Here is a 26,579-nt window from a genome sequence, read left to right as displayed (position 1 = left end):
ATCAGTGGCCGCTGATTTCAGTTTACGTGTGCAATAATGTTCATTGACAATTAAATTTTCACTAAAAGCTCTATTTTTGCACCCTGCACTCCACAATCGACATCGGTTGTCAAAAAATCAAGTAAACTTGACGACTATCTCCTTGTCGCCGAGTCTGGCGCTGAGTGCTCGCGCAGACAAATGAATAAAATTTTGAGCTTATGCAAGCTATGTTTATAAAGTCGCTCTTACCTAAAATAGAGACCACTAGAGGCCTGAATAAGAAACGCGGATAGAAAATATTACTCTGCACTCCAAATAATCTAAACGTTGTTTCCACCTGAATTTTCAGATTATACGATACACGTACTGCAACTGCTTCAGAATTTAGAAAAACTTGCGTTTGAATTCATCCAAACTGGTAGAACACACCTGATTTTCGTAGAATGAAAATTCTATCGACAAATCAGGTGAGTTACATAATTTCAGGTGGAAAGAATCACGTACTTTTCAGGTGGAAACAACGTGCAGATTTTTTGGTGTGCCAACACTGAATTCTCTTCTTCAATAAGAACACACATGAAAAGGAAGAAATGCTTTATGTAGATAAAATCTCACAATCCGCTATTTTATTCCTGTATAAGTCCTTTTCACAAATTACTAACCTTTGGGGAGGGGAGTAAACATTAGTACTTTTTAACCAGAGAGGTGGGGGAGGAGGACACCAAATGTTACGCATAACGCGAATACATATTTATTTTGAATGCTTTTTTATCACTGATAATATTATTACTGCATGTCTTGTTGAGACGATAGACGCATCCAGCTATTATCTATCACACTGATAATTGTCCCATGTTAGTATTGTAGCTTTTTCTTTTATCTCAAAACGACTATTTTAGTATTTTTTTCAATTCTAAAGACAGCGAGTCAATCTTACCAAAGTTGTTAACAGTTCATCATTTAGTCATTAGTAATGACTCATTACCGTAATCAAGCTCATGGTGGTGAAATGCAAAAACACAAGCGAATTGTATTTCTCGACAGAACAGCCCCTAAACTATTTGAAAGGTCCTGGTAAATTCTGTTTTCGTTTACTATGTCTCTTTATAACCTTGGTTTTGATCATGTGGTGTTCTATTCTAAAGAGTGTCAAAAAATACAACATGCTTCAGAAAAGAAAAAAATCTGCCTTTAAGGCCTCAAATGACATTTCAAGAATGGCTGCCTGTACACACCTGTCAAACAATCCACCACCCCGATATGCAAATATAATTTAATTGTATATACCTACACAGCCATCTTTCACAAAAAGTAAATCTGGACTTAGTTCTAAGTTCAATCTAGGCGATATAATGATATTATCACATGCGCTAATTTAGGAGATATATTAAGCAAGTGAACAAAGTGAAAAATTCCCCCATAGCACCTATGCCAACGTCGTCCGGTTTCAACACTCTGCACGTCGTCGGTAGCGTCGTATGCAAGCAATCATTGATCAGCAGAACAGTGATGTCGATATGAACTATGTGAAATCATGTGGAAACATGTAAAATATTTAATTAGCTCTTTTCCTAACGCATTATGTATTGATTAATAATTACCTTATTGATTTTGTTTTGGGTTTGTTAAAAATTGAAAAATCAGGGCAAAAATGATTTTGTTATTGGTGCGTTTGAGCAGCTGGCAACAACAGTTGAGGATGTAACATAAACAGCCAGCATCGTGAAAACAATTCATAAATATTCACCTAAACCAAAGAAAACGAGTGCTTTTCTGACATATTCATCAGTTAATCCCTAGCTTAGACTGTATTGATTAATACTGCTCTAAGTTGGGCTGAATTTTTCGAATGCGTGCAATGTTTACTTGTTGGATGTTAACAAAATGAATCCGTGTATGCTTACTAAATTGGTATTGAGTTCACCACTACAAATCCGTGGTTGATGATTTTATGACACAATCATTGCAATTTAGTGTCACAACGCTTCCTTAAAATTTTCACAGTACGCGTTATACGGGGGAGGGATTACCAAAATGTACTTTTTTACGAGGGGAGGAGGGTCAAAACTCAGTTTTGCGTTACGTAATTTGTGAACAGACCCTAAGAATAAGATCCAATAAACAATGGATAAATTTCAATCTATAAATGACGTGCATATATATTGCAAACAAATGTAAAATACATTCAATTTTGTTTTTTGCATGAAATCGTGGCGTTTTCAGTATTTGAGCCAACATTTTGGCTGCTTGACAGGTCTCCTGCTCGATTGGCTGCTGTTTTTGACGGTTCGATTGGCGGCACATACACCCAAAAAAATCTACACGTTGTTTCCACCTGAAAAAGTACGTAGATTTTTTCCACCTGAAATCACGTAACTTTTACCTGATTTTTGATAGAATTTCCATTCTACGTGAAAATCAGGTATTCTGAGTTTTGGATAGAATTCACGGACACGTAAGTTTCACCTGAATTTTTCTGAAGCATTTGCAGCTCGTGTGCACGTAAATGTACCTGAAAATTGGTGGAAACAACGTTTAGATTATTTGGAGTGTACCTATCCGCGTTTCTCTTATTCAGGCCTCTAGAGACCACCGGTGGAAAGATGGGACGGTATCCTAAAATAGCACTATAGGGTAAAGTGTCCAATAGTGGACCCCAACCAATAGTGGACCCTCCAGCCATTTTGCCTTATTGCACACAATGTCAACATTTTTGAAATTCTATCAGAACCTACCTTATCCTATGATTTGATTACATGCATTGGAAATGCTATGGAAGATAAAATTAGCTGGTTTTTTTACAATTCTATAAAAATAAACACGAGAGTGTCCATTATAGGAATATTTTGGGGTCCAAATAGGAAGAAGAACGTCCGAAACGGGACATGAAAATCAAATGAAGTGTCGACTATAGGAAGCAATTTCTATTATGGACCCCAAGGGACTACTATAGGACGAATTCAGTTGACTTTAAAATGTTAATTTCAACGAATAACGTCTGTATTTGGGTGTTTTATGTATGTATCGTGAAGAGGGGATGCGGGCTTGTTGTTAGATATCAAGCAGAGTTAATATGTTGAAAATTTGCCTTACGACAGGAAAGGCAAAATTCCGCTACTAGGGGTCCACTATTGGGCTTTACCTAATATAAATAATCGGGCCGCCATCGAAACGTCGCATTCTCGAGATCGTCGATCGACAGCGTAAGACGAAAAGGCCTATTTTACTTTAAACTTATTTTTAAGTCCTTTATTTTTTCGTGTAGAGTGTACTGTGGATTCTACTTTATCGACAATTCATAAATAGAACAGTATCGGGTATTAGTTCAACGAGCTTTTGTGCCTGAATTTAAACTATAATACCCAAAAAAATGTTGCGTCGAAATAATGATACCGACTGTTTAGAATCAAATTAGATTCTCTTACGCCCAAATGTGTGACTTGAGACCCATGCAGAAGGGTCGTTGATTGCATTTTGACACTTTTCCATGGAAAACTGTCAAAATAAAAATTAAATATATAAATATGTGTAATACGCATACCTTATTGATGTTTTTGGATTGCAGAGGATTGCACGCCATTCTACGGGATTTATTTTTAATTTTCGAGCTCCACCTAATTTTACTTGAAATAAGACAGAATGGTGAAAAATCAAAATAATTTGAAGAATATTTATTACAAATGACCTTTCCGTCAAAAATCGTATCTCGTTTTATTTCTCTCATTCTTTGGCTTATTAAAGGACTTTCTCAGAGAACCATATTTTTCTATAACTATTTGAAAAATCGAAAACAAAACTGTGAACTGGTCTGAAAAATGTTAGACCAATCTTGAAAAACAGCACTTTTCCGATTTTCTATTTTTTGCCTCGGTATATAAGACGTTGGTCAACTGTCGTGTGTTGATCTTGTTTTTTGACAACAGTTGCACCTTGTCAGCAGAGGTGACGTTCTCGTAAACGAAGAGACAGAAAGAACATCCACCAGTGGCCGCCTGTGACCACAAAGTTCAATAAAAATCGTCGTCGGTGCAAATTCGGAGTTTAGATTTTATTTCAAAAAGTGATAACAGATCGGCGTGCCTCCCAACAATGCTTCGCTTCTGATAGTAGCAGTGACAATCGGGAAACGGAAGTAATAAAAAGCATACATTTTTGGCAGCTGAATCACAATCATGTCCGGAAAAGTGCACACCTCGGCGGACAGCGCATCCGGCGAGGCTGGTTCTTGGGTAGTCATCTGCTCTGCATTGCTGCAGCTGTTGCAAAGCTGTCACTGGATACGACGAAGCTCAGTGCCCAGAGAGGATCCTCGCGGACAGACAGGCGCGGACGGTGATGCAATGGATATGACGTACAGAGGCTGGACAGATCCCATCACACTTGGTGGTGATGTTGGGTTCGGAGGAACCGGACTATAGGCAGCTGGCTCGTTATATTCTGGTCTATGGCGGCCGGAGTAGGGCACATCAGTTTCTACGACCATCGAGTGGTAGAGGTGCGATTCGAGTTTTGATGAGTGTTGATTTTGAATATTCTGAGCTCTCTTATCGCATACTTTTCCTTTCTTCACTATCACGTGTGCAAGTGTTTTGACTGTTTATGGAGAATGATTTTGATTCAAGAAATTGTTTCGCTAACAAATCAGTTAAGCGGAAATTAAAAAAGACACCTACAGATAAAATTGGATTGAGGAAATCAACATAAAAAAAACAAATAAGCGGAAAATGCTATGATATCTTGGAGTAAATAAATACAGCATAAAAAATCCCTATTTATCAACCTAGCGATGATAGTGCTGATATGTGAATGAGTTCCATTATTCACATTTCAAGAATTGCCGGCGAACTCAGCTTGGGTCGAACCATAACTTTTGGGTCATTATCTTATCTACCCATTTTCTATTAGGGAACAATGGGACTAAATTCTCTGGCGAATACAAACTGTTTAGTTTAGTTTATTAAGAATAATCACGTGTAGTTGCGATTGAATCGCTTTAAAACAAGCCTGAAAGATGAGTGAGTTTTTATGCGTATGTCCATACACACAGTCAGGCATCAGCTTCATTCGTCTTGTCATAATCGGATGATAATATAACACTAGAATGGAATCAAGCCTTCTATCAAAACTTCGTTTCTGCATTAAACATATAGCCTTTTGGTTAAGCACTTAGTGTACAAGCAAGAAGAGCCATGAAATGATTTAGTTTAGTTTAGTATAGTTTATTTTCTTGTTTTCCTGAATTCCTTTCAACAGCTATATGTTCAAATAATATTGAAAGTTACTGGTCTGGTTCTATCTACAGTTTTGGCATTTAAGGAAAGTTTAAAAAAACCTTGAAATAGCATAAAGTGTTGGGATAGCTAAAGGAAAATTTAAAATTCTTATATTCTATACCCTAACATCAGACTATGACAGACGCCGTAGCAACGGGTTTGCAGATAGCATCCCATCCAAAATTTCAGAGTATACGCTGGATCCAATCGTCGATTAGTTCTATCTTCGCGATTCTGTGGACGTCATTGGTGGGATGGAATGCATCCAAATTCAGGATCGTCTTCAATATCCGGTTCTGCTTCACTTGAATTTTATTCCTATGACTACGGCGCAGCTATACCATGTATGGGAAGCCGTAGGTTAGAGATGGCTTGGATCTTGGAGTTGACGTCCATATGAACGTCGGTTTATGAGCGGATAGAGCACTCTAATGAGTTTGTCGCATTTACTCGGCTGTGCTTTATGTGGGTAGAAGGTTAGTTTCGTCTATTGATAGTCTTGGTATCGAACCTCATCCGACCATGGAACTGGGAGACCCAAACGGATATTTCGCTTTGCGGAAGTTTTGCGCTTCGCTTGCGAGTGAAGAAAATAGTCTCGATTTGCCGGCATTCTTTATCTTCCACTTTTTCTGGTAGCTTTCGATGGTATTTTGAGCTTATTGTAGTTCCGTTACCACAATGGATGGAATTCGTCGTAGACTTTCTTCCCATCAAGAAGCACTATGAAGCACAATTCTATGAACTTCCTTCCAAATAAGTTTATTTCTTGGCGAAAGTTATAAAATTCCTAACGAGAAAGTATTTATAAATAGTTAGGCTAAATTTCAATAGCTATGTAAATTTATCTTACTTTTAGTGATTCTGCTGTTTTTAGAGTACAAAATTTTACCTATTGACGGTACAGCATCACAGTAAATATGCTTGCAAGTATGAACCCGTAGAAACCTATGCATGTACATATTTATATTAGGCTTTAGGATTATGTTTTAGATTGTACAAAACTCACCTTTTCAGAGCTGCGGCTAGTAGAAAGCAAATATAACTTGTTAAGTATTCACCTAGTACTGCTAGTAGTTCACTTTCTAGGTTAAGAAAATACATAGGATAAGAATATGATTGCACTTTACACTTAATTCTCACCTTTCATAGTTTTATGTAGTAGGGTAAAATGCCCAATAGTGGACCCCCTAGTAACGAAATTTTGCTCTTCCTGGCATAAGGAAAGGAAATTTTCAAAATATTAATTTTGCGTGATATCTAATATCAAGCTCTGCATCTCCTCTTCACGATACATACATAAAACACTCAAATACTCGACGTTATTCTTTGAAATTAACATTGTAAAGTCGGACTGAATTTGCCCTATAGTAGACCCCCTGGGGGTCCATAATAGGAAATTGCTTCCCTATAGTCGACACTTCATTTGATTTTCATGTTTCGTTTCGGGACGTTCTTCTTCCCTATTATGGACCCCCCAAAATATTCCTATAATGGACATTTTCGTGTTTATGTTTTATAGAATTGTAAAAAATCATCTAATTTTACTTTCCATAACATTTTTAATGCATGTAATCAAATCATAGGACTGTAAGGTAGGTTCTCCCGATGGAATTTCATAGCAAAATGTTTCCATTGTCCTGTAATAATGAAAAAATGCCTGGAGGGTCCACTACTGGTTGAGGGTCCACTATTGGGCATTTTACCCTACTTAAGTATATATAATTAGCGTATAAGCAATACTAGATATAGAAGGTAGTTTTAAGAGAGTAGTTTAAGCAAATTTAGTAATTTAACACTTGCCAACAATTTACTTCAGACCTTGTGGTTTGTTTTGTCTTTATTACTCTTTGTGATATCTATCGCGCGACGATCCCTGGCATGTCGGCGGGTGTGGTTGAGTTCAACCGTCAGTTGATAGATTGACAGTCGGAACAGATGCTGAACTTATCGACGGGGCGCAACCAACACTCTCCCCCGGAATGCGCGAAGACTTCAGTTGAAGCGTATTCGTCTCAACGCCTACGTTGAGTACAGCTAAGGACACTGCTGGTCGCTCGTAAACACCTCCAGATGCGGTCTGCACGGTTGCCCATCTTACTTGACCATCCCTAGCTGGACATGTGGCTATCACTCGGCCTTTCGGTCAACTATTTCGGGGTAGCTTCGAATCCACGATGATGACCAAATCTCCAACTGTTATCGGCTTCACCGCGTCGAACCATTTAGTTCTACGAGTAATCGTAGGTAAATAGTCCCGAACCCATAGCTTCCAGAAGGCGTCCGCCATCATTTGCGACTGCTTCCAACTGTTCTTAAGCAATGACCCACTGTCGTCCAGAGGGACCCACGATCTCAGGCCGTTGGCTGACCCCACCAGAAAATGATTGGGAGTCAACACCAGGGAATCGTCGCCATCAACGGGAATGTTAGTTAGAGGACGAGAGTTGATAATGTTCTCGATTTCTATCAACGTATTCTCCAGTGTTTCATGGGTCGGAAGCCTGCTTGGCTGTAATCGTTCCAGGTTCTGTTTGACACTCCGGATCAAACGCTCCCACGCTCCACCCATGTGAGGCATGACAGGCGGGTTGAAGGACCACTCAGTGCGGCTCGATGTAAATTCTTTCATAAGGGCATCGTGGTTCAGTTTTGTTACGCTTTGCAATTCCTTGCTCGCAGCTCGGAAATTGGTTCCACGGTCGCTGTAGATCATTGCAGGAACACCCCTTCTGGCCATGATGTTTCGGATGGCCATTATGCAGGAATCTGTGGTCAGTGTGTGAGCGATCTGCAAGTGGATGGCGCGAGCGGTTAAGCATGTGGCGAGAACCCCCCACCGTTTCTCAGTGCGTCTTCCAACCGACACCAACATCGGACCGAAGTAGTCCACTCCCATGTGGGTGAAAGGGCGAGTAAAGGCGGATAGGCGGGCTGGAGGAAGGTCACCCATTGCGGGAGGCTGTGGTTTGGCATACATTATTTTGCATTTTTGACAGTCTTGTTGTACGCTGCTTTCAAACGAGGAATACGGTAGCGTTGTAGTATCTCGTTCAAAACTGTTTCGTGATTCTGGTGATTGAACCGCTCGTGAACGTCAGAAATGATTAGGCGCGTTACAGGATGATCACGGGGTAGAATTATTGGTTCGGCTGCATTGCGATCGATGAATACACATGCTTTTGTTCGTCCGTTTACACGAAGCACGTCGTTTTCGTCCAGAAAGGCACACCATTGATATAGCAAGCTAGATTTGGAAATCGTTTTAACTGGGTTCGCCAACGAACGGTTCTTCAAGAGGATAGCTATCTCGTCTGAGAAAGCGGCGGACTGAGCACGGCGGAACAGATGGTTTTCTGCGTCGACGTAATCCTTTCTTGTTAGTGGTCCAGACACTCGCGGTTTCCAATGACAGTTGCGCTTCAGATTGTTCATGTATCGCAGAACGTACGCGGTTACACGTAGCAGGTCGGTCCATTTTGAGAAGTCTTCTTCTTCTTCTTCTTCATTGGCATTACATCCCCCACTGGGACATTGCCGCCTCGCAGCTTAGTGTTCATTAAGCACTTCCACAGTTATTAACTGCGAGGTTTCTAAGCCAAGTTACCATTTCTGCATTCGTATATCATGAGGCTAACATGATGATACTTTTATGCCCAGGGAAGTCGAGACAATTTCCAATTCGAAAATTGTCTAGACCGACACCGGGAATCGAACCCAGCCACCCTCAGCATGGTCTTGCTTTGTAGTCGCGCATCTTACCGCACGGCTGTGTGGCTGTGAGAAGTCGTGTGGATCAATTACCGGATCAATAGGTTTCGTGTGGAGGAGTAGATGTGGTCGAAGCTCTATCTCGGTATTTCCTCCAGTAAACGGATTCACGGGCCAGTTTTCTTCGTCGAGGACAAGGAACTTTGCCCCACGAAACCAGCGGTTGTCACTGGCTAAGTTCGGGGCACGCTCCCACTTCGTTCCTTCGTCAGCGACATTATGTTTCGTCGGTACCCATCGCCACTCAAAAACATCCGTCGTCTCAAGGATTTCGCTGACACGGAATGCGACAAATTGGTTGTATCCGTCCAAAACATCCGCTGACTGACGTGGATTGAAAGTGATTTTGATATTGTATCAGCTAATCGCACGCCGATTACTGCAGCTTGAAGCTCGGACCGCGGAATTGACAAGAACTTAAGCGGCGCAACTCTTGTTTTCGCGCTAACCAATACGCATTCAACAGTATCAGCGTTCTCGAACCGTAGATACACTGCTGCAGCAAAGCCATTTTCGCTTGCATCGACGAAAGTATGCATTTGTACTACGGTAGCTATTCCACTCGGTGTTAGAGTTCGATAGCAGCGTGGGATTTCAATTGTTGCTATCTGCGGGAAGATCGCAAGCCATGCCAACCATTTCTCATACTGCGGATCTTCAATCGGGTCATCCCAGCCTACTGATGTTCGCCAGACCTCCTGGAGTAGCACTTTCAAAAACATCATAACATGCGCGATGAGTCCTAATGGGTCGTACACCATCATTAGCGTACGTAGAACTTCTCTTTTCGTTGGACGACGATTCCCTGAGATGAGTTCTTCGTCATATCGTGTGGAGACCTTGTAGGTGAAACAGTCTTTCATCGTATCCCACCACAGGCCTAGCACCTTTTCAGAGATACTTTCCTCGCCGATGTCGAGATTTTCTCCTTCGTCGTATCCTTATTAACCGCTTCCAGGACGTTACGAGAGTTCGCTATCCAGTTCCGCATTTCGAAACCGGCCGATGCGTGGATCTGTTTCACGTCCTTTACAAGCTGGATTGCTCCCTCCTCGGATTCTACGCTCACGAGCATATCATCCACGTAGCGCCGTTTGACGATAGCGTTCACAGCTTCCGGGTAATCTCGCTCGAACTGTTTAGCGTTAGAATTCTTCACGTATTGTGCTATGCTAGGCGAGCAGGAAGCACCAAAGGTCATCACTTGAACTACGTAGATACTCGGCTTCGTCGCTTGGTTGTCGTCCATCCAGAAGAAGCGCTGGCAGTGTTGGTCGGTTTCATGTATCATTGCCTGATGGAACATCTCGCGGAGATCACCACACACTGCTACGCGAAACTCTCGGAACTGTAGCAGCACGGATAGAATAGATACCAGCTGGTCAGGTCCTTTCAGCAAAAAGGTATTGAGTGACACTCCGTGGGCAGTGGCTGCGGCATCCCACACGAGTCTCATCTTGCCCGGTTTGTTTGGGTTGACCACCGGAAAAATGAAGATACCACACGCGGGAACGTGGATTTTGTTGCTCTTCCACTGTTAACTTCCTTATGTACCCCTTACTAATGTGATCGGTGATTTTCGCATTTAATGCTTCGGATAACACGGGGTCTTTGTTCAAGCGATTTTTTAAACACTTCCACCGCCTCAGTGCCATTGCTTTGCTATCCGGGAGTCGGACATCCTCGTACTTCCAAAGAAGGCCTGATTCGTATCGGCCATCTATGCGTCGAGTAAGTGTTTCTAAGAGCATTTGTGCTCGTTGATCCTGCTGCGAAACCAACGCCTTGTCCGATTTTACGACACCGACACCGACACGACATTACGAGAAGTAATCCTTAACACCTTTATGAAGGTCTTCGTCTGAATCTCGGTTACATTCGCATACTTGCGTGCTGTGGTAGTTCACATACCGTTCAGCATTCTCCTGGCTGGTGCTATTTCCAAAGACGATCCAGCCTAGGCGTGTCTTAACGGCGATAGGTTCATGGTCCTTTCCTTCACGGCTCTTGATAGTATGACCAAGTCTAGCGTTGTCCAGACCAATAAGGATTCGGGGACTGACGTCGTGGTATGACTCGAGAGGTAGCCCTGTCAAGTACGGGTATTTCTTTTGGAGTTCCGCGAGCAACAGAGTTTGTGGACGAATTTGCAATGGAGGCATCGTGTAGACACCTGACAACTCGTATTTCTTCGAGCTATGCACGCCGGATATCTGCTGGTTGACTCGTTGTGACTGGTTCTCCATTTCCTGCGTTCGGGCGGTCCACTTTAAGCAAAGCGATTTTGTTAGTTCCTGCTTATAAGAGAGGCTCTGTTCAATAAGTGTCAGCTCAGATCCGTCGTCAATGAACGCGTATGTGCGTATCGTCTTCTTAGACCCATACAGCATGACCGGAACGATTCTAAAAAGGATTTCAGATTGACCTTGATGGACGTTACAGCTATGGTGCAACAGAGGATGATGCAGAAATTCACATCCGTTTGTTCCGCACTGTTTCGATTGCTTGCATGACCCATTGTGCTTTCGCAAGCATTTCCGGCACAGCTTACACTCCTTTACAGTTGCCCATTTGAAATCATAGCTGAAATCCTCGACACGCTTGCACTTTGCTACGGAAGGACAACTTCCTTTACAAACTAAACACCGATCCTTATTCGGCTCCTTTGCACCGGACGATTTCGATTTGTTGGACAATTCAAGCACTCTACTTGCAGTTGACTCGGAATGAAAGTTAAGGAACCCATCCTGTTTAGCACCACAGTTTCGTTGATCGCGACCCGTGTCCACCATTACCGCACTTGCATCTTCTGCTACGATATACAGCCAAGAACTGAAGGTGACGAGGTTTGGGTTTGGCATATTCCGGGCATATCTCGCCCAATCTAGTCTTAATGGTGACGGAAGCCGCTCTACTAGCTCGCAACGCAGGGAGGCGTTGAAGATAAAGTCGTCGACTTCACATGCTCTGATTGTAGCAACCATGTTCTTCACAGTTAGAGCAAAATTTACCACCGTTTCAGGTTTCTCCATGTTCGGCGAGGGTAGATTCCTAATCTTCTTTATGATCGATTGTACGATTGCTTCTGGACGTCCGGAAAGCATTTTCAGCGTGGACATCACATTCGTTACGTTTGTCGGATGAAGTAGCTCACATCGCACTGCCTCCAGCGCTTTTTCTTTCAAACATCTACGTAATCTCAGTATGTTCTCCTCATTCGTGAATCCGCACATCTGCGTAGACGAGTTGAACATGGAGTAAAATAGAGGCCACTCTTCCAGCTGCCCACTGAACTCGGGCAGATCCTTTGACGCCGCCTGTCGTGCTGCAATTTGACTTCGATTAAGAATGCAGACGGCCTCCTCGGCATTTCTGGCTGACGTACTTAGTCTCGGAGGCTCCAATCGAACCGGAGTCGAGCGCTGGCCTGGAATGAATTGGTTGTCCTCATCCAGGGTACCAAAATTCATCGATGGGGCGAATGATGGTCTGGCTCCACATGCTTGCTGTATGCGCGCGTGATTATACATATCGTTAAGCTGACCGTTGCGTTGCATGATTGGATTCAGTTCCGATGCGAACGCATTGAACGAACGTGCGTCTGCTTCTCTTGCTTGTTGTTGACGCTGATTGAAGCAAACTTCTGGCGTCACCGCTGGAAGGAACAATGTCCCATCTGATGGCAGGGCTTCAAACCGTATCCGCGGACCTGCTGAACTAGACTGCGGCTGTGCAGCTAGCGGTGGACAAGAATTTTGCGCAAAACGATTGTGCATTGCACCATGATTCGATTGCACGGGCGGTTGGTTTGCTGGGCGGATACACTGCGGAGAATATTCACTCTGGTAACCCTGATCGAAGCGATTGTTGCGAAGAATTGGTGGATTTTGCTGACGCTGAATAACATCCGGAGCATGGTGCTCCTCGAGCCTTTCCGATGGATTCGGCGTTTGCCCATCTGCATCCTCTACCGCTAATCCAGAATCTTCACCATGACGTTCTGTCTCTGATAACCACTGCTCGATTTTCGATGCGTTGTCTTCAAGATCACCAGCCTCGGTAGACGTCTCGCTTCCGTACTCCTTCAACAATTGGTACTTTCGCTCGAGGTAGCGCTTTTCCATCTCAAACTGCTCTTCTAGCTGCTTCATTTCCAAATCCCTGATCCTCCTCGTTTCGCCTCTGTTCGAACTTGTTCTACTCTTCGGTCGACTTGTGCCACTATCCCTTTTAGCCGGCACGATTTGTCCTTGCTGCTGGTCATTTCGCTGGGTGATACTGGTGGGGGGGTTAATCGCAGTTGGTGTTGAACCCTTTGCTGTTTTGCAAATAGGGCAGATCCAGGACACGTTCGCCACGTCATCAGTAACATCGACACACTCGTAATGGAACCACTGCTTGCAACCATCACCATCACACTGCACCATTTGATCACTGTCACGCTCACTACACAACTGACAATGGAAATCTTGTTTCCTTCTGACATCGCGTACCGGATTTCGTTTCACGTTGAACACGGACTGGGTTGACTTCTTGACATGGGAATCAATTTTCTGAGCTTTATTATGTGCTCCGGTACAGCCTGTTCCAAGTACCGATGGAGCTAGGTTCGAATTTACCTGCGATTTGCTGGGGACTTGGCCTGCGATGACCGGTGTCGTCGCGGTCTCAACTGTGCCGATAACGTTACCTGCTGCATCGTCTGTCGTACCAGTTGTGATAGCTGCCCGTCCGGAGTTGGTGGATTTCTTCGACATTTTTAAGCCACACCGTAAAAGAATTTCATAGAATTTTGATTCGCAGTCGTTGGGAGCAACAAGCACCATGCCTGAAGATTTTCCTCGTGCAAAATTCGTTCGTACTGTTTTTACAAGCCGGACTAGTTGGTGGTTAGTTGAATGCCCTCTTTTAAAGCCGAACTGCTCATTAGGAATAATCCGATAGTTCTCCAGGTGTTGCTCAATGCGTTTCAGGATTATCCGCTCCAAAAGTTTACTAAGACTGGGTAGCAAGCTTATGGGTCTATAATTTGAGGAGATTGTGGGGTCTTTGTTGGGTTTCGGGATTGCAACAACTACTGCGTGTTTCCATTTCGACGGGAAATAGCCTAACCGAAGACAAGCGAAAAGATTTTCGCTAGATCAATATGGGCCTTCCGAGGTAAATTCTTCAGTAAGCAGTTTCTAATATTATCCTGACCGGGAGACTTTTTGGACTTGAGTCTTCGAATGATTTGTGCGACTTCCTTGGGATGAATCAAACACAGGTGACCATCATCACGACTCGTGTACTGCAGCGACAGTATCTGGATCATCTTCCATTTGGTTGCGATGAGCCTGTGCGAAACTCATGGCCAGTTGTTGGTCTTTCTCCGTGGATGATGCGATAATTTTGTTTCCTTGTCGCAATGGTGGGCTGTATTTGGTAGATTTGCGTAGAGCTTTGGTGATTCTCCAGAGTGTGTCACGGTCATCGTTAAGCGTGCGCAGCGTTTCTTTAAATTTGCTAAAGTTTGCTTGATCACACTCCTCTCGGATATGGCGGTTCAGTGATGTGACTATATCATGTGATGTGATGTGACTATATCAGCAAAGCCGACGATCTTCACACCAGGAGGGAACTTTAGCTACAAAACCCCGTCATACATCAGGTTCCATAGTACCGGGCCCAAGATTGACCCTAACGGGACTCCTGCGGTAATGGGAACACTTTTCTGACCGGCATCGGTCTCGTATAGCAGCACACGGTTCTGGAAGTAGCTTTCCAAGATCCGGTACAGTCCCACCGGCAGGCTAAGCTGGTGTAACGAGAGCGCGATGGCATCGCAGCGTGCGCTGTTGAATGCGTTCTTCACGTCCAGTGTCACCAACGCACAGTATCGAATTCCTCGCCTTTTCCGTTGGATCGCTACCTCTGCAGTCTTGAGGACTAAATTGCGCCTGCGTCTAGTAACATGCATGTTGCCATCTCCTGCAACGTGCGGTTTTTTCGCTCAGCCACACCATTCTTTTGGGGGCTGTAGGCTGCGGTATATTGAGCTTGTATACCTTCCTTCTCATAGAATGCTTTCAATACGCCGAACGGTAATCTCCACCTCCGTCAGACCGGATAACACATGGAGCCCTTCCGAAGCGCGTTCTAAGGTGAGCTACATATTATGCATCCCAAGAAAAACACTCAGATCGTGATCATCCCGATCAGCCTCCGTCGAATCTAGTACTTTATACTAGGGGCAGACATACCGTTGTAAATGCGCTGTAAGCGTACAGCGCTGTAAGTGTACAGAGCATGGTGACAGACATACATTTTGTTCTTACCTGAGAGAATAGGAAGAAAAGCGAAGAGAGAACAACCTTCAGTACGGGTAGATTTCAGCTGATGCGAGTATGGTTGTTGGCATTCATTTGTGTTGTTTTTTCATTGGTATCCTGTATGCTCACATAGGTTTTGTTTCTGATTGGAAACTCTCCCGCTATTCAATTAGAAACTGTCAAACACCACCATGCTCTCATTTCGACCACACAAAATAGAGAGAAATACACAACAAGAGTGAACCATATATCGCTGTGGGAAGTACGCATTTATACTGAAAATACTGTTCTGAAAATCAAGATTTTGCAAATGATGTGAAAATTATATATAAGAAGTACCGCAAATATAATTCACTGTTAAAAAATCAAAGCATGGTATAAATTATGGCTGTGCCGAACTTCGATAGGGGCAGCGAAGAAAAATCGCAATGGTTCGAATTTTGACCAGCTGATGGAAATATCATTGATGGAATATAATCCTTTTTTGTAAATCCAAAATTACTTTCTATTTATCCAATGAGAGACAGTTGAGAAAATGCGAAACAAAAGATTTAGGCGTCCTATCAGTTAATAATACAATTTTGATCAGCTAACCGAATTTGCTTCCTAAAATGACCTATAGCTGATTATTTATTATTATTGACCAATCATCGTCAAACTATATCAAAGTTATTTATGCAAAAGGAAATAATTTAGTTGATATTCAATTACACTAAATCATTTCTGAAAAAGAATAATGATATGAATCACCATGAATCGTTGATATACGTTTCAAAGACGAACGCATCTACAACTAATTGAAATAACGATATTAATACATTCATGAACCGTCTCTGATTTATGATAAAGTTAGATCTCAAAGCAATGTATTTTGTAAAAGAATATAATATAAAGAATATTTGATTTATATATTCTCGGGATAATAAATTGGTCAAGTTATCCCAAGCAACCAAAAGTTCAGATTTTACTTAAATTTGTTCCTAACCGAACTAATTGGTTCACTTTTGGTTCATATTGAGTTCCAAGCACCTTAACGGAACTTCAAAGTTCGCTTTTGCGCTCCCACCATACACAAAATTACTTAAAATGCGAGCTGATTAAGCCAAAAAATCCCCTCTTATCCGAACTTTTGGTTGCTTGGGATTAATTCGTGAATTTGTTAAAGGACTTCTTCCAAAAAATCTCCAGCAATTCTTCCGTTAATAACTCCGAAACTTCTTCCAAAACTAATCCAGGAGTTTATCCGGATATCCTCCAAGAATTCCTTTGGAAAATTCCTCCAGCAATACATTCAGAAATACCTCCTTAATGAAACCCTTCAGAATTTTCTCTAGGAATGTTTCAAAAGATTTTCAAGAAATTCCTTTGGAATGCCATCCCAAAAAAATCAAAAACTCTCCGTAAAAACGCCCTAAGGATTCTTTCGGAAATTTTATCAGGTCTTTTGATAATTCTAAGGAAAATTCTTTCAGATTCCTCCGAGAATTGTCCAGGAATTTACCCAGAAACACCTTCCCAGACTCCCTCATGGAATTTCTCCGGGAATTCACTCAGGAGCTTCTCGGGAGATTGCTTATGAATATCTTCGAAACTTCTTCATAGAATTTCGACAGAAAATTCCGACAAAAGTTCCTCTAGAAATTTTGCTTTTATATAAGCTTCATTGTAAATGCATCGACAAATGTATAGAAATGTACTTATTTCTCAAGTTTCATCACTCGAACATTCTGGATCTGAGCAGTGTTGAGAAATGTAATTTAGGTATTATGAGAATTATTTATTTTTAACTTTTTCCAAAAGCTATTTCCAATTCGGAATTTTCATGAACCTGAAAAACTTCAATGATCCTATAAGTTGGTCAGACGGGATATTACTCTTTGTGAAAATTTTGGAGTTACGTTCTTGTGCCCTACACTTTGTGTTTATAACCAAAATTTGTTAGACAACGGTATAGGATCCTTCAAGCGTTTTCGCTTCATCAACATCATAAAATCTTTGAAATAAAGTTACTTAAAAGCTACACAGCAAATAATTTTGAAAACTCAATGACGTGTAACATTGCAGCTTATCCAATCAAACAAATTAACATTCTATATTCAATTAAATTTGACTGAACTTTACATGCAAGCACAGTTTAAATTTATTCCAATTTAATAGAACAGTAAGATCGATTGAATTTTAGGTTTCTTTGCATGCTCCAAATATGTGCATGAAAATACATTTAAAATCACAACATATTTTTATCTGTGTAGTCCTATGTAAAATTGTAAAACAAATTAAAATATAGTTACTAGCAATCCAATCCTATGACACTGAAATGATATTTCTCAACACTGGGCTGAATAATCTCAATTGTGTTTGGGAAGGTTCATAAAGTACTTTACGCAAAAATAACCACGTCAGAGCTATCATTTTCCAACGATCCAATTTTTTTTCCAAAGGGAATACTGTAGAAAGCTTTTTTTTGTCTTTATTAGCGAGACTTTCAGCCCTGGGCTGGCTCGTCTCGAGTAGAAAGCTCAAAAAATCGCTTACGTAATACGTGTATAACCCCTCCAAGTCATTCAAAAGATATTTGATTTCGGTTTGATGTTCTATTATTCACCCTTATTTTTGTTTACGGACGAACGATACTTTCGAACGAATGTGATTCATTCGAACGGTTTCTCCATTTGATTTTGCTGGCGTAAACGAGAATGCGCTTCAACTTTCGTTCGAAAGCACGTGCGTACGTAAACAAGAATAGGGGTAATTATTTTAGTGAATGTTCAAACAAGTTTAATAATGCCGAATGGCATTCAGAGTAACATAAAAAAAACAATTATTGATCAAGCGGAGCAGGAAGTTTAGAAAGTATAGAAACCCATCTAGTATACGAATTCCTGCAACGGATCAATTACCAAGACGCAGAGTTTGGTCCAATGTATTATTTTTTATTTTTAAAGCATTGTGCTTGTCATCTTATAATTATACGTATTCTAGGTCGAGATATCCAAGTACTGGAGAGAGAGTCTAAAAAATATTTGTTATATCATAGAGCAGGTGGTGGCAGAACTTATTTCAATTTACAATTTTTCACGTTAATGATTTTTACACAATCTTCACGGAATATTTGTGGAGTTTATTTAAAAGTTTCTTATTCAATGTCTTCAACTATCTCATAAAACTTTACGAGTGCTCTCTCGATAGTTTGTTTTTCAGGAGTTCTCAATGAATTTGTCTAGTATATTGTTTACGAAACTCCATGAATTTCTTTGAAAAATGTTTATATTCCTGTTTCTCAAATTCCAATATTGATAATAATTCTAAAAAGTCCATAACAGTATAGGAAAACAATGTTTAAACATGTGATTTTTTTCAACTTTATCATCGTATTTATTAATGGATGTGATTAATGTACATTAACCTTCAAGGGAAGTCCAGAATTACTTCCGGCATTCTACAAATTCTTCTTGCTATATACCTAGCTTACCTTAACTCAGGATAACTTCGAGGATTCAAACTTGCAAGGATCGTTATATTAGGCTATACAAAATCTTAATTGACTTTCAGTCCGACTTACATTGTGGACGCTTGAGAGTTTTAACTGGGTTCTTGTTTATGTCTCGTTCCAGTTATTTTAACATTCCATTTTCCCTTATGCAAATAATTATTTTGAAAATTCAGGAATTTCATGAGTTCCAATAGTGTTCATGAGTACTAATAGTGCATGCTTGAGTTACAAATATGTCTCGATTCTTTGACCGCTTTACAAAAAGAAAATGAAAAATTGGAAATATATTTCTGTAAGCAATGATACTTTCTATATTTTGGATTCATCATATTTTCATGCATGGAATTTTCTTAGTAATGTCTGGAAAGTCAGAAAAACTCAGGCTATTTAAATCGTCCATATTTCTTGTGTTTTTCTTTTCCTCTACTTGAATATACATAGTCATTATTTGGATTATAGATAAAAAAAATCTTCCACTTATTATATGGTATATAAGTTTTCTAGTTCTTGTTTATCTTTGAAACGAGTGCAAAACTCCTCATTAGCACATATGTGTATGAATACATATATGCCAGTTTGTTTGAAATATAAATCAATATATACGCGATTCGAACATTTTCAAAATAAACTTGTATATTTTAAAATCCAATGAATCAAATTTGTATCTGAAATCTAACCAATAGTAATCAAATGAGAAAGAAACCTTTTTGACCCTTCCTTCGGAAGTGTCTATAATTTCACTTTGTATGCGTTACGCAGGTGTGTTACGTATTAATCTATCAAGAAATCTCGTTAATTATTAAATAAAATGTATGGTATTTAAAACAAATTCACTTTGACATTGAAAATATAATTATAACAAATGATATGATATGGAATTATGCCTATTTTTCTGATTTGTTTCAAAGAAACAAATGATATTAATTGAGGAACATATAGAAGCATGTACAAAAAAATCTTCTCAGAAAAACAAAAACGTAAAAATTGAAAGGGATTTCAAAAATTTCTTCAGTGGAAGGTAGATAGCAAATGTGAGCATGTTTTTAGACACTAATAGATCACTTGTATGCATGTATGTGTGCGTATGTGTGCAATTTCTGAAATTTACTACCATAAAAATCTCGCTCATTTTTAAGATATTGAACAAGTTTAGTTTTACCAAATTAGGCATCCATAAGGCGAAATATATGTTATTGAACGCTATTGAGTTTCGCTCAGATCAATGACTGATTTAGTTAGTTCTGGATTAATTAATATCGAGGTCTCTGGAAATTACGAGTACAATATATGCAACCAGCGTTACGATAGTTGCTAACCATGTCACAATAGTTATTCAATCCGACGAGCGCCTTATAGATAGGCAGCATGAAGTACAGTACGTTATCATTCGTTAAGTTGTCACTCAACCCAAGACATCCGCCTTTGGGTAGGCAGTTATTTTGTCACTTTCACGGTAAATCGCCGTGGGAAGCTGAGTAGTTTTATCTCGTTTTAAATACTGGAGTCTGGAATAAAATTCCTTATAACTGAGGAAGGGTCAAAATCTCACTGTAGGTGGATTAATCTGGGTTTTTTCTTCTGAAAATGCGAGATTCAATCAGAACAACGCTGGTACAACGCACATCGAGGTTGGTACGGGTCCAACGGTTGTAGCGCATGATTCCTATTCGATTTCATCGTTGTGGATGGAGAGAGACATACAACGCTGTACGATGATGGTATTATGCATCTCGAGATAAAATAGAATACTGCGGTTTCCTATTGGTTGCTTCTCAGGTAATCGCAACGGTCACTAAACACAACAGAGCCAATGAAAATCTCACTCACCGTATGCACTTGCCATGATAAACACTCTCCATGTACTCAGTGACTCCGGTTGCCTCTCACTAATACAATCGAACACTGCTGTCATTTCGCGAAAAGCACGTGGTTTTGTTTTGAGCGGGAAAATTCTGCCTATCTTTTAACACGGCGGCTATCTTGACGTTTACCTTCGCAGTCGAGCCTGCGAGTGTAAGACCGCCGCAGCACTCTAGAAAAAGATAAGCGCGACAATACAGAAACCACGCAGGTATCGCGTTCAGAGATGCCAGATTTGAAGACATGTCTTCAATTTGAAGACATTTGAATCTCTGTGAAGACATTTATTTCGTGAAGACATTTTGAAGACTTTTCAAAATATATGAAGACTTATCTACTTATTTGAAGACACTTGAAGACAATCAATAAGCCAGCGAATAGAAAATACAATTTCATTACTTACTTTTAAGCTTATAAATTTTGCGATCTCTTTGTAAACTAGGTATATAAATATTACAAAAGTTATTATAGTCTTTGTCTCGAGCTTAGAATCTCAAACATAAAATACATTCACACTAGACGGTTGATAACTGCAACGCATTTAAGACCTCATACACACTTAACTTCGTGCTGTGCGCTGGTGAAAAATTCCCGATGGTAGTATTCGTTTGTATTTTTCTTGGCGGCGTCTTTAAAATGGTATGTCGATCATTTCGGAACGCAATGACCTAATTTGCGGCAAACATAGACTAAATTCTTCTATGACTAGATTTAATCTATTCAACCGTTGAGCTAGAACCAGTTTTTTTTTCTAAATTCATTCTGAATGGCATATGCATACCATCATTCCACGTTCCTCTTAATATCCGCCGGGAAAAACTTTGAATATCCCGTGGATTTTTGAAAGACTTCTCAGTGAAAATTTAAAAGAATTTTTCGTGAATTTTATAAGGAGAATTTCCGATGAGGAATTTCTTTTCTAAATTTAAGAGAATAAAAATTGAAAATTCAGTTAAAATTATCGTGGAAATTTATAATAATTTCCGTTAAAAAGACATAAAGGAAATACTCCAAATAATAAACGGGAAATTTCCCCAAGTTTTACTGAGCTCCCACAAAAAATCCCTTTTGATTTCCACAAGAAATTTGCCTCAATAAATTCTCATAGAAAATTCTTACGAATGTCGACAAGAAATTGAAATTGTTTTGGTGTTAAATAGATATTTCTCAGATCTTCCATGGTAAATTACTACGGGAAAATGTTCTTAAAAGAAATCCGGAGGAAACTTATAACCCACCTTCGCTAAATTCTTCCTTGAATTCCTCTGGTAATTCTTCAAGAAATATCTTTGGACATTCTTCCAGTATTTTATCTTAATTCCTTTATGAATTTCTCCAAATAATCGTTTTAGCGTTTCCTCCCAAATTTCCTACACGAATTTGTCCGGAAGTTTCAGGAATTTCTCCGAAAAATCCTCCAGGAATACCTTTGGAATTTCTTCTAGGAGCTCCTCCGTGAGGTCGTCCGAGAATTCCAGCGAAAGAACATCCAAGAATTCCTTCGGAAGATCCTCCTTAACTACTCCGGTAGCTCCTCCACGAATTCCTCCAGCAGTTCTTTCAGGAATTCCTCCGGAAGTTCTTCCAGAAATTCTTCCGAAAGTTCCCCCAGAATTTTCAAAAATTCCCGCTTAAGCTCCTCCAGTGATCCCTCCAGAAGTTTCCCCAGAAATTCCTTTGGAAGTTTCTCCAGGAATTCGTCTGGAAAATTCTCCAAGAGTGTTGCCGAAATATTCTCCAAGAATGCCTCCAGAACTATACTAAGTACGGAATTTCTCTGGTATTTCCTCCAGGGTTTCTCTCGGAAGTTTCTGCAGCTATATCTCAAGAAGCTCCTCCAAGAATTCATCCAGAACTACTTCCAAGAATTCCTCCGGAAGTTTCTCTAGAGATTCCTTCAGGAATTCCACAGGATATTCTTTCAGTAATTCCTCAGGAATATCGTTCAGAAATTTCTCCAAAAAATCCCTCCGGAATTCATCCCGAAGTTCCTATACGAATTCCTTCTTAAGTTTCTCCAAGAATTCCTTCTGAAAATCCTCCAGCAATTCCTCCGGAAGTTTCTTCAGAAATTTCTCCAGAAGTTTGTTCAGTAAATCCTCTGGGTGTTCCAAAAGGAATTCTTCGGGAAATTTCGTCTGGATGTTTTTCAAGTATTTCACGGTAAATTTTGAAACCTTAGGTAAAGGGTATTCTTTAAAAATAAATTTGGAAGAATTCCACATGGAAATTCAGTTAAAAAATCCGGTGGAATTTTAACCAGACTCAGTATAAAATCCAGGGAAACTCGCTATACACTATCTCGTGAAAATTTTATAGAATATTCTCTTGAATTCTATCAATTTAAATGTTAAAAAAATAAACATCATTCCACATCTATAAAACAAGGAAATGATTGAATTTACAAACCTATTGGATTTTGAAATTTCTCGTTAATAATCATAATTTTTATATTGAAGACATATTTAAACGACTGTGAAGACATTTGAAAATATTCTCTGGCATCCCTGATCGCGTTGCTTCCGTGGTTCTAGCGTTGTAAATGGTGACAGACATACAATTTGAGGCGTACAACGCATTTACGACGGTATGTCTGCACACAGTGTTACACAAGGCGGCTCTTCAACTATAGCAACCCCTTTCGGCGGCTTATTAAATTAAATAGCGCAAACTCGCACCCTGTGGTCAAGCTTATGGGCGCGCTGCTGCGCAATCTTTGCTTGCGCGCGTTACCACCGCGAAGATCTGAGCGTTTGAGAAGAGCGCGACAATATCGATTATATACAGTCTGCTACATCGGATTTTTGTCGCAAGAGACATATACGACAGTATATCGACTAAAATCGTCGATAAGCGTCATCAGATACCTGCAGCCGCCTGGAGTCACGGCTCACGTGTTCAGCCGCATGGTTTTCTCACGTCTAGAACCGATGATGCTGGACAACCTTGCGTGAATCTTACATACCACCAGTGGGCAGAGTCGATATTTGGGCCCCGGAAGGTCATCTTTTTTATGCAGGATGTGGCTGATGGACCAAAACCACATATGAAAGCTCGTCATATCCCGTAATTGGCACCACCTAGCCGTCTCTCTCGGGCACCTCTCTTATTACATGTAGATTGTGTATCTTTATGTTAGTATAAAATAATTGGTCGGCTAGGGGTTCAGCCAAATCGCACCAAGCGCCACCCATTTTTCTGACCAAGATTTATTTAGCAGATTTAACTGTTCGCAAATCATATCGGATAGCCCTCTACCACATAACTGAGGATATCCCACAAAAGATGTGTTTCTGTATGAACAAAATTCTCCTTGTATGAACAAAATACCACAAGTCAGTTTGGCAGAACCCCGACCAATTGTAACGTAGGGCCTGTTACAACATGATCGATTTGAGAACACGTATCGCCATTTGGGTGTCTTAAGGTGTGCTTTCGAATATTCTTGCGTGCAAACTAGGTGCTACAGATAGCCATTCCTATGGCTGCGGCAAAATCGACTTGCCTCAGGCCGTTGTCATTGGTAGGAGAAGGAGGCTCCCCTTTCCATTGACGGCAAAAGAACTCTTCCCTTCCGACCTGTTCGTTTGCGTCACCGATGATGAATTTCACTTCGTGTTTTGGGCATTCTCCGTGGTAGGTCTTGTCTAGACGCTCATAAAACTCATTCTTTACATCATCGGGTTTGTATTTGGTTGGTGCGTATGCATTTATCAAGCTGTAGTTGAAGAACTTGCTCTTAATTCTCAGCACGAAGATGCGATCACTTGCGGATTACATCCAGCGTATTATAGAAGTTCAAAAGAGCACACTGTCAAACCCCACTACATCCTGGGCAGGCTCTCAGGTCTCATCCTTTTACTCTAGCTGATGACAGAAGGAAGACAGTACCCCGGCTACACTACCAGCCAAGTACGCAACCCTTGTCATCGGAAAACCCGTGGAAGCCTGAGTATATATAAGCTCATTCCGATGGATCTGGATGATACTCAATTCTTGTAACGTTGGATAATTTTCGCTGCAGTCTCAGAATTCTTCTTCACACCACATGGTTCTCATGAACTTTTTAATGCACTTTTTTGCATCTAATTGAACTTAACTCCCTTTGCTAAGAATTCTAATCTCAAACGACTTTCTATTCCAGGCACCTTGAAGCGCAACCACCATAAAATGCTGAACATTGTCAGTCAACAGCCACGAGCCGACAGCGAGCAGATAGTTTGGACTCCTCAGCTGAAAACTGCCAGCGGGTTGCTGCCCCCGCGCAACGGCTACCGACGGCGGGTGGTGGTTAGTTTCTTCGCTCCGGAAGACGGGCGGCGCCATCTGGTGGAAACCGCACAGACAATCAGCAACCAGCTAAAGTTGGGTTCGGTTCCGTCGCCGGCGGACATCACCATCGAACTGGTGGACAGAAGACTGCAGGAGCATTTTCACCACATCCCGGATCCCGATTTGGCTATCTATTTTGGCACGGTGTGCTCCACCTATGGGATGCTTCCGTGGCAGATCCGGTTGACGGAGTTTCTTCCTATGGAGGAGATACGATTGCAGGACGTTAAAGTCGACCATTTTGTGAACTGTTTGTACAGATTCGCCAAATGCGAACAGCGGTGCGGAAAGTGATCCGTCGATGAATCTTCACCGGTACTCATCCATGTTTTCCTTCGTCGTTTAAGCCGTGAATGGTTATCTGTGTGTACATATTGCAACTGGTTCAGAAATGGGGAAAAGTCTGGTAAAGTTGCACTCCCATGTTATGGTAATCCACTAGTGAGAACTCGATTAAGAATAAGAAAATTACGAAAATGCATTTTTGAATGCATGCGAGTCAGGAACTATCCAACGTAGATTATAAGATAGGGAATGGAAACTGTTTCGATTACGAAATGAAAAGACATCATGTCCATGTAATTGATTGTATAGCTAATAAAGTTAATGTGAATATGAATTAGTAACATTCCGCGTGTCGTATTTAACCCTTATCCTCCCTTGATACTTTTGGCACTAAAAAATGACTTCAAAAAATCATAACTCCTTTGATTCTCAACCGATTTTGACGATTCACCTACCAAACGAACCAGTTAGGTCTCTAGTTTTTAAACATGAGAAGAGAATCGGCATTGGCCTCTTGGTTCCGGAATAATTCCGGGGTCGAGTTGGGTAAATTTTTTTCTCAAATCAAATGACCTTGCTAAAAGTCTTAAAACTATTTTTTTATGTGTCCTACTTCATGAAATCACGAGACATGTTCAATAGTGCCTCTTCCAAGGTTCTCTGGTGGGTTTGGACAGGTTCTGCGGCATTCCGGGGACCTGGTTCCCCCGGGAAGTGCCCACTTTTCGATTTGATCAGAAACTCATCTTTCGATGTCTCAAACTTCATGATTTCACGAAACAAGCTCAATAGAGTCTAATTTAAGGTACCTAAGTGGTTCTGGTCAGGTACCGTGGCATTCCGGGGACCTGGTCCCCCGGGGAAGTGGCCACTTTTCGATATGATCCGAAACCCATGATTTCGGGAAACGAGCTCAATAGAGTCTAATTTAAGGTACCTGAGTGGTGCTGGTCAGCTTCAGTGGCATTCCGGGGACCTAGTTCCCCCGGGGAAGTGGCCACTTTTCGATTTGATCCGAAACCCATCTTGCGACGTCTCAAACTTCATGATTTTGCGAAACAAGTTCAATAGAGTCTAATTTGAGGTACCTGAGTTGTTTTGGTCAGGTTCCGTGGTATTCCGGGGACCTGGTTCCCCCGGGGAAGTGGCCACTTTTCGATTTTATCCGAAACCCATCTTGCGACGTCTCAAACTTCATGATTTCGTGAAACAAGTTCAATAGAGTCTAATTTGAGATACCCAAGTAGTGCTGGTCAGGTTCCGTGGCATTCC

The 26,579-nt window shown here is 40.9% G+C and overlaps 1 protein-coding gene across 1 annotated transcript in view; it reads left to right on the top strand.

Moving 5' to 3' along the window:
* LOC134211073 (dehydrodolichyl diphosphate synthase complex subunit nus1) overlaps positions 1-25,648 on the top strand; it is a 44,397-nt gene extending 18,749 nt beyond the window's left edge. Inside the window, exon 2 of the mRNA XM_062687656.1 lies at positions 24,835-25,648. Within this exon, the coding sequence (XP_062543640.1) occupies positions 24,835-25,316 (482 nt within the window). The 3' untranslated portion in view covers positions 25,317-25,648. The remainder of the gene's footprint in view (positions 1-24,834) is intronic.
* Positions 25,649-26,579: the final 931 nt, after the last annotated feature.

This window comes from Armigeres subalbatus, chromosome 1 (assembly GCF_024139115.2).
Source record: "Armigeres subalbatus isolate Guangzhou_Male chromosome 1, GZ_Asu_2, whole genome shotgun sequence".
NCBI lineage: Eukaryota > Metazoa > Arthropoda > Insecta > Diptera > Culicidae > Armigeres > Armigeres subalbatus.
The sequence above is the reverse complement of the archived record's forward strand: the minus strand, read 5'-3'. Positions and strand labels throughout refer to the sequence as shown.